At 44.5% G+C, this 9,487-nt stretch overlaps 1 protein-coding gene across 2 annotated transcripts in view; it reads left to right on the forward strand.

The window, feature by feature from the left end:
- The window catches only part of LOC136374328 (phospholipid-transporting ATPase ID-like), an 81,921-nt gene extending 75,201 nt beyond the window's left edge, over window positions 1-6,720 (forward strand). For both annotated transcript variants that reach the window (XM_066339637.1, XM_066339636.1), the window contains exons 25-28: window positions 945-1,190; window positions 2,454-2,592; window positions 4,487-4,617; window positions 6,482-6,720. In XM_066339637.1, coding sequence (XP_066195734.1) covers window positions 945-1,190; window positions 2,454-2,592; window positions 4,487-4,617; window positions 6,482-6,703 — 738 coding nt within the window. In that variant the 3' untranslated portion in view covers window positions 6,704-6,720. The remainder of the gene's footprint in view (window positions 1-944; window positions 1,191-2,453; window positions 2,593-4,486; window positions 4,618-6,481) is intronic.
- Window positions 6,721-9,487: the final 2,767 nt, after the last annotated feature.

Raw genomic sequence — 9,487 nt, forward strand, 5'->3', positions numbered from 1 at the left:
GGGATTTTATTCATAGCGGTTTTGTCTCCAGGTGCTTTGAGCTGTTCCATGAAGCAAAAGTAGCTGACCTTTTGGTTGCATATTGTGGTGACTCCTGAAATAACATCCTGACAATCACAACAAGAAAAGGATGCACCAGAGAGAAGGTGTATTCCCTCCTAGTCATATGATTTGGGTTAAGTTAGTCCTTTGAGGAACAGGAAGTTGAGATAAATATGATTACGATGATTTGGTTTGTAGGTTTCAGTGTGTGATGAGATTTTTGGGTTAGGTTGCTGCCTACAGCATTAGCTGCCATTCCAACCCTCCCCTGGAGCAGTCATACCCTATTACCTGTGCTCCTGAAGCCTGGCAAGTGAGTTCCTAATGACTAGACAAAACAATAATTAACTGGGTCTTTGAAACCAGATTTTGCAAGTTGAGCCTTTCTAGTGAGTTCTTTCTGCAATAATTTCACATGAATTTCAACCTCACTGTTACTGTTTGACAAGACAAAGGAGCAATAAAGCTGTTCCTATATGTATTTTACAAGTTAAATAAATAAGAATTTGCTGCTTTCCAGTGGTTCAGTTCTCCACTTTGGACACTTAAGGGATCCAAGTCATTCAGCCTTGCCTGTGTGGGGAGGTATTTTCTAGCCCTTACCTTCCAGTCAATGTTTTGGAGAACAAACCACGCAGTCTGCTTTAGATGAAGTCTATATTCTTTTTTTATCAGTTGTCAATATTTTTTTTTTTAGCCCAAGGAAGGTAATATACATTATGGAAAATATGCCCAGGTGACCTTGGGATATGCCATGCCAGTAAGCACAACTGAGTGAATTGTGTGCTATGCCTTTCCTCATGGAAATGCATGTCACAGGGACATGGCAGCCCTAACTGCCATGGTTGGGTCTGTGGTTGGGTAGCTGCCAGCAAATCTGACTGTCTCCTTTCTGCTTTCAGGATGTGGATGATCGCTGGAGCATGCTGTTCCCTCAGCTGTATGTGCCTGGCCAGCAAAACCTCTACTTTAACAAGGTGGTGTTTGTCAAGTGCATGCTGCAAGGGATCTACAGTTCCCTTATCCTCTTCTTCATCCCCTATGGGGCCATGTACAATACAATGAGGAGTGATGGGAAGGCCATTGCTGACTACCAGTCCTTTGCTCTGATGGCCCAGACATGCTTACTGATTGTGGTGTCTGTACAGGTAAGCCATCCCAGGCAATATATTTTAGGAATTAGTTGTTTCTTCATGATAGCAGCATCTGAAGGGCTATTTGGGGCCTTGACAGCATTGTATTTGCTACTGCATCATGTATTCCAGCAAAAAAGGTGTCTTGACACCAGATTACTCTCCTCAGTTCAACAGAATAGGAGATTTGTATGTTATAAAAGATCAGGGTGACAGGAAAGGGAGTTTTTGCCTTGGGAAGACTGCAGTCATAACAGACAAATCAGTTAAGGCGGGGAATAGAGAAGGACATGTTCTAGTTTTGTGGGAAGGGTTTGAAGCACAGGACTGTCTGTCTGCCATCAGGCAGTTATTTATAGGTTCTCCATTATGGAGATGTCTCTGCAGCCTAGCCCAGTGCATGATGTATGTGTGACGCAGCCTGAACCGGCTGGAAAAAATAGCTAAGACTTGGTGGTAGAAGGTTCAGATAGTACTATCAGGATGAGAGAGATTTCTTAAAAGAAAACCAATCAATCATACTTCCCTGGATAATAGTTTCTGCTGTCTGAAGTCTTTGCAGGCTTGTTCCCCTAACTTTTAATGCTAATCACAGCTTAGAAGAGGAGAAATAAAGCTTTACTTATTTGAACTTCTTGTGTTCAGCTGTGGGACTCTCAGCATAAGAAGGATGAGGGCCTGTTGGAGCAACTCCAGAGCAGGACCATGAAGTTGATCAGGGGGCTGGAGCACCTCTGCTAAGGAGGCTGAGAGCGTTGGGGTCGTTCAGCCCGGAGAAGAGGAGGCTCCAGGAAGATCTCACTGCAGCCTTACAGGACTTACCAGGGGCCACAAGAAAGCTGGGGAGGGACTTTTGACAAGGGCATGTAGTAATAGAAGAGTTACTGGCTTTGAAATGAGAGTGGGTTTAGATTAGATGGTAGGAACAAATTCTTCCCTATGAGGGTGTTGAGGCACAAGCACAAGTTGCCCTGACAAGCTGTGGATGCCCCATCCCTGGAAGTGTTCAAAGTCAAGGTCTTTAAAGTCCCTTAATGTCCTGTCTCCAGGACTGGCCACCAGTGAATGCTTAAGAAGAGGGCAACAACAGGATAAATGTAGTAATCTTGATTTGAATGGTTTCCCAGAATCTTATGATTTGTGACTAGTTATTTCTTGAGACTTGAATGAATAGCATTCTCAGGGGGAGATGCACAAAGCAGAAGACAAGCTGTGTTCAGCATAGATCTGCTAAATAAGGAAGGCACTGACAATAGCTGCATTGCTCTGTTCTTTCAGATTGGCTTGGACACCTCTTACTGGACAGTTGTCAACCAGTTCTTCATCTGGGGCAGCCTTTCTGTTTATTTTGCTATCACCTTCACCATGTACAGTGATGGCATGTACCTGATCTTCACAGCTTCCTTTCCCTTCATTGGTAAGCCCTGGGACAAACCTGGATTGCACTCAAAACGGGCATATTGCAGGCCTTAAAGTTTCCAAGTATTTCTATGTATATTTCAGGATGTATTTGTTGCCTTTTCTGCAAGAAATTCCAGGATATTTTTGATGGTTGCTGGGATTTATTTTTAATCCCATCCATCCAGGTGAATGTGTGCCATGTTCCCTTCCTTGTGTATGAGTGGACATTCCCATGTAGTCATGGAATGGTCCTTTAAATAAATCTAATGAGCTGGATGGAATGCCTTCTGCTGCTCTTCTATATTTGGGTTCCAAGTATCCAATTTTTACAGCTGTCTAGGAGCATATTATTTGTAGATGTGTGATCTTTGTAAATAAGTTAACATTTTGGCATAGGGACAGCGTGGAAGTACAACATCCAGTCAGACATGAGAAAAATGCCATGCAACCTTCTGGCAGGTTAAATGGCAAATTCCCCAACAACAAAACATACCAGTGGTGACCAGGTAGTTATCTTATATAACAGATTTCTGAACACATGCAAAAAATGAAGGATAAAAAAATTAGTCCACCTCCTGAGACTCTGACCAGGAAGAATATGTAAGCAAGCAAAGTAATTCAGATATTTTTAATAGTTATATGTGTTCATAGCCAATATAGATACAACATTGTTATGACTCTCTACTTCTGAAATCCCAACATTTTTTATTTTAAGTCTCAGTTTTTTTGTATTAATCAACCAATTAATCAAGCCTTCATTTTTTACTGACTTTTTCAGTAAAAACTTGCTTAGTCTGTCTTCACTGCAACTGCAAGGGGCTTGGCCAACTTAAATATCTGAGATGCAGGTCAGTTGTTCCAAAATATTTTTCAAGCAGATGATTACATCCACTTTGAGACGGCTTTTAGAATCAAAAATGCTGAGTGAGAGAAGACAGAATATCTGTTCAGTTTCCTAAGACAGGTGGACAGATTGATCAGATGATCTTGAAGTCCCCTTCCCATCTTGAGGATTCTATAATGATTCTAACTCACTTACCAGGGGTATCTCATCTGCTGCTCTGTTATTACTACATCAGTCAAAGAAGCCATAATGTTGAGGGCTACTTAAAAAAGTCCCAGTCTGAAACCATTTTTAAGGAAAATGTTTCTAGTCTGGACAGAGACAACTTGTTTACTTAAATTTCAGTCCAAAGTTGTATTACAGCAGAATTTGACCACTGGAAAGAAAACATTCAGCATATATACGCCAACGCTAGCATCATTAAGCCCATTAATGAAGGTTTTGCCGACTGTTTATTCTATCTTACATTCCCTCAGTTTTGTAAAAGCCAGAAGTGAGCACTTTGGTTTCAAAGGAAGTGTCAGTGGCATGACACCACGTGGCAGTGGTGCTGCCAATACCCGCTTTAGGCTACACTGTCTGTGCAGATCCCCAGAGCAACACATGCTCCTCTCATAAAGGGCTGTGATTCCAATTGCCCGGGCAGAGCCAGTACTCCATATCCTTAAAGAAATGGTGCTGGGAAGCAAGAAAGGAGTATTCCTCTCTTTGCACTAGAGTCCTGGCAAAAGGTGCGGAGTCCTGGGCTGCTGCTTAAGATCTCCTGAATGTCTATATCAATCCTTTGCTGTGATTTAACTTTTCACAGATAGAAAAGATTCACTCTGACACCCTTGTCCACCTGAATTGTTGCTGCAATCATATCTGGATGTTGCATTTTTATTTGCTCATCTCAGAGAGTGACACTTGCTTTGCAGTTCTCTCTACAGCCAGTTGATTCTCTGCTGGAGATGATGTCTGCCTTGTATTTTGGTCTGTTTGCCAGGTGCTCCAAAATCACAGAGACCAACAGGGAATAACGGTGGGAGGTGCTGCTTTTACTGTTTTAATCACGTTTGTTTTCCAGGTACAGCTCGGAACACCCTCAGCCAACCAAACGTGTGGCTGGCCATCTTCCTCAGCACCACTCTCTGCGTGCTGCCAGTGGTTGGCTATAGATTCCTGAAGGCTCAATTAAAGCCAACTCCCAGTGACAAAGTAAGGAGATATCTTATTAAACCAGAAATCCTGCTTACCATGGCCTAGACTCACTGTGGAGCCACAGTGCATGGGCTTGGCATCACCTGGAGTGTGTGTCTGTGTTGGTGCAAGTGCTGCCCATCAATCTGTCCCTTACTCCCCAGAGAAGAAGCATTGAATTTGGGGTTTGGCGCAGTTCAAAACATCTGCAGCTGGAACCAAGGCTGAGATTATTTAGATGTGGATTAGACTGCTCTGAGGCAGGAAAGCTGCACTATTTTTAGGTGCAGGGTTTAGGCACTGTGGCTCAGTGGCAAAGGAGTGGCATGTTCCTCCTGCCCTGACACTGGGAAGTTTTTAGCGTGGCAGACCGCAGGCTTTCACCCACCACTGGATGAAATATATTTGCTGGGGATTTTTTTTTTTTTTTTTAAATTTCAGAATTTACTTTTTGTAGCCAATGGCTAGATGGCCCTTCTGGAGCCATTCCCAGGAATATGAAGATGAGGGCACCAGGGCAAGGAGAGGCAGGGAGTGATGGAGTGGGCAGGGAGGGCACTGCTCACTGCAGCCACGGGACCCCCCAAACACATCAGCACACACAGAGCTCCCCGGGCTCGCTTCCAAACAGAAGCATTTGCTGAATGCTACTGCCACCTCGCGCTTCCTTCCTCTCCCTGCGCCGAGCTGCCGCAAATCGGTGTCAGGGCACAGCCCCGCAGAAAGCAGTTGGCGCCCTCCCTGGTCATCCTCGGGTTGCCTGTGGAGCTCCACAGGTTCTCTATGACTGTAGGAGAACATGTTAGGGGAATTCTCAGCTCTTGCAGAGAGAGTAGGTGGGTGCTAGAGAAGACTGCTGCATAGGGAGGTCCTTGGGACACAATTTGAGGTGGCTTGGGGGTGTAAAAATGGGCTGAGTTTACCTCAGCTGAGCAGGAGTCAAACACAGCTATCACCCAGAATCACAGCCTCACTGCTGAGGTCGAGCATCCCTCTCTCTCTAGCACAAAATTACTTTTCCACCTCTTCTTGGAAGTGTATGGTCACAGGAGAGGAGTGGGTTTCCAGTTATACGGAGTTCCCCAGCTGGCAGTAGACAGGCCTGATATTCAGAGAGGCCAAGCACCTGCCACTGCCATTGTGCCAAGCAAGAAGCACAGGAATCTGGCAGCTGGGGGTCTGTTGAGTCAAAGGCTCTCAATAGCAGCTTCCTGCGTTAGACAGCCCCGTTCTGAAAGGGTTCTTGACTGCAGATTAACTCAGTGGCCATATGGGAGCAGAAAGCCCACTGCCTACAAATGAAGTGCAATATTTCTTCCCCATTGGCCAAAGAATACAGGAATCTCTCTAGTATCCCTGTAAGCATTCAAGGCCAGGTTGCATGGGGTGTTGATCACCTGATATAGTTGCAGCGGGGTTGCAGTGAGATCCTCAAGGTTCCTTCCAACCCACACCACTCTATGCTTTCATAATTCTATAACTGTCATCATTATAATCATAAAAAGCTTTTATGTATCATAAACTCCCTTTAGTAGTCTGTTTTCTATATTAAATATGCCAATTCTTAGATGTTTCTATATTTATTTTCTGGAATTTTGACTTGTTGAGATGACTTTCACATTTTGGGTGATTTGACTGAAAGTCTTAAAATCATACCCCAAACATGGCATTGCAGAGCTGTGGGAAATGCATAGAAATCATTCCCTCCCATGACTCACCGATGACGCTCCCATTAATACCTTTTAGAATAGAATAAAAGATGCCCTTTCCTAATTTTGTCTTTGCATTCCTCCTTTTATTTCTCTTTCTCTGCTCTCTTCCACTGTGCTTGGGAATAATGATGCACTTTGCACATTCCTCACCTTATTTTTCTGATTTCCAGGTCCTGCTGAAGATCAAAGAAGCTAAAAAGCGGCCCCCTCCACCATCACCCAAGCGACGCCTTCGCCGAACCAGCACCCGCCGCTCTGGCTACGCCTTCTCTCACCAGCACGGCTTCGGAGCACTCATCATGTCTGGGAGAAACATGCGGCCAAAATCACCTTTTGCCACAACAGGAACATTTTCACCAAATAGTGACAAATATAAACACAAAGGATTGTAACAACAACAACAACAAAAGAGGGGGGAGAAGAAAAAAATAAATACAAACCCCCACCCCCCCCACCCCTCGTAAAAAATAACAAAGCAAACCAAAGTAAAAGGCTGTCAGGAGAGGAAGCTATGCTGCCTGCCAAGGCACCAAGCCAGTGGCTGCCCAGAGCTCTGCCCTCCAGGCTGCCAAATCAAGGACTTGGGGCTTTCCTTTCACCCACGCACTACTCGATTCTAGTTTCTTTTCCAAAGATGTGTGCCGCTGCTGGGGAAGGTGGGACGAGTGAGTTGGAGCATGGAGCTGTATGGTATCCCAGAGGGCCTCCCTGGCACAAGAGAGAACATGCTGTGGGAGGCATCTCTGCTCCCTGAGATTGTTCATAATGCTATAATTTTTTTCTCCCTCTATAACTATATACCTCAGAGCAAAGAGAATTCCAATCTGAGGAAAAGGTTGAATTGGCAATGTCTTTCTCAGTCATGTGCCTTCATTTTTCTTCTTGTACCCACTCTGGGCCGTATTACTGGGGTGACAGTATTGACCCCAGGTGTGCCTTTGGTCCAGCCACACAACCCACAAATCCACAATCTTTGTAACATGTGTGAATCTGTAGCCTTTTGACTGTAATCCACTTTCTCAAGAGACGGCCAGTACCCAAACACCACCCTCTTCCCATATCTGCCATTAGGAAGTGCTGCAAGTTTGGAGAAACTCTTAGTTGGTCACGGGACCAGGAGCTGACACTTGTCAGTCTGCAAATCTGCTCTTGTAAAGGATTATTGTCCTCAGAACCCTCTCAAGTTTTGTAATTGGGCACCAGCCATTTCATTTAGACTTAAAATAAAACATGAGAAGGTGCTCAGGCTTCCTTATGGATCAAACCATGAAATGTGGCCCCTGAGAAGCCTATGCCGTGGTTAGGGCTCACCTGAGCTGGCACCACAAGACATCTGCTCCTCCTTAAAAGAATGAGGTGCGTGCAGATTTGGCATGATGGTGATCACACCACAGTTATTGAAGACAGAAAAGCTATTTCATGGCCAGCAGCTGAAATAGACTTTACTCCACTGGTGCTGGGGCTCAGTGTAAGGGATGAAGTATCACCTGGTGGCTCCCTCACCCTCCCCGATGAGCAGAGTGGTCAGGATTCAGAGGAACTTAATGAGGCCTCAGGAGTCTCTGCAGTGTTTCATGGCTGCAGTGTTTTACTATGCTGGCTCAAATGTTACTTCTGAACAGGTTATCTGTCAAACACGGGCGGTAGAGAGCTGAAAATCCTACCAGTTTGACTGCCAGCAGAGGGACGTAAAATGCACAGACGCAGCTGAAGACGTGATGATCTTGAGGGACTGGGATTTGCTCGCTGTTTTGTTACACCAACTCCATAATCAGCAGGGTTACTGGCTGGAAGGCCAGCGTGGCAGCATGAGAGTCTGTCCTGCCAGCACTGCTGAGCTGTCTAAATGCAGCTTTTTTTTTTTTTTTTTTTTTTTTTTTTTTTTTTTTTTTTTTTTTTGTGCAGAGGACTAAGCCCTGGCTGTTGTTAGGGTATTTTGTTTGTTTGTTTGTTTTTGGTTTTTTGTTGAGGTTGGGTTTTTTTCAGCTCCATTATACACATTCAGACTCCTTCCTTCATTTGAATTCCATTTGTTTTGTGCAGTAACCAGTTGATATTTATGAGACTCCGCCATGAGTCTCTGAGCTGTCATTGGAGGCAGTGTATGATGGCAAGAGGCGAACCATGTCCCCGTTTCGTGGCACACCCTGCTGCCTATGGTCCCAGTTTCAGCAGTTACTGCCTGAGATTTAGCTCTAATAGGTTTAATCTCCTTGTGTTTAACTCCATGCAGGAAAGAAAAAAAAATCCCACCTCAAACTAGTCTGTTGCACCTGCTGCTTGGGGAAGCTTGTTGCAAACTGTGGTATTAAATTTCAGCACGGCCAGTGCAAAACTGGAGCTGGGACTGGATCCAGACTTCAGTGTCTGGGAGCTGCTTGCTAGGGAACGACTGGAAGGAGACACCTAAGTAAAGTGAGAACCTGCACTCCGGCTGAGGAAACCACTGTGATAGTGCTTGTCACCTCCCCCTGATTTACCATTCACTTTGCAGAGTCAATCATTGCTCTCTGATGAGGATTATGTTTTTCACAGTCAGCCTCCCTGGGCTTAGAGGAAAAAGGAGAATTTGTGGAGATAAGCCCCTCAATGATACCCAGACTTGTCTGTAGACTAAAAGTCCTGTCAAAGCTGTTCCCAGCGTTCGATGCAGTATAATACATTGCAGAGCAGCAGAGGCAGACCTTGTGATGAGAGAACAAGGAGAATCTGACACTGTGCCTCTGTTCTCATACAGTTTACGTGCAAAGTACTCACCTTCTGGCTAAACGGGGATTTGAAAATGTTGGCTACAACATGTAGGGGATAATAAAGCTGTTGGTGAGCTTGCACCAGATGCAATTCTTTCAGTGGTTTGACACAATCAGCATTTGAAACACATCAGCTAGCAGTGATGCCTGTCCTACATCACTCCTGATTTTGTAAAATAATCCTTTTCTTTTTTTTTTCTTTTTTTCTTTTTTTCTTTTTTTCTTTTTTTCTTTTTTAAATAAAAAAGACTATTGGGATGATAGATTATTTTGGCACTCTGTTAATTGATGTAACAAATTTATAACCAGAAGTGCACGGGGAGATGGTCTGTGGGACAACGGATCTGAGACGGCAGCCGTTTTTCATCCGGTAGCCTGACGCGGGAAGGGCACAAATTCCTAAAATTTTCCATCCTGGCTAGGATG

Source organism: Sylvia atricapilla, chromosome Z (assembly GCF_009819655.1).
Source record: "Sylvia atricapilla isolate bSylAtr1 chromosome Z, bSylAtr1.pri, whole genome shotgun sequence".
Classification (NCBI taxonomy): Eukaryota; Metazoa; Chordata; class Aves; order Passeriformes; family Sylviidae; genus Sylvia; species Sylvia atricapilla.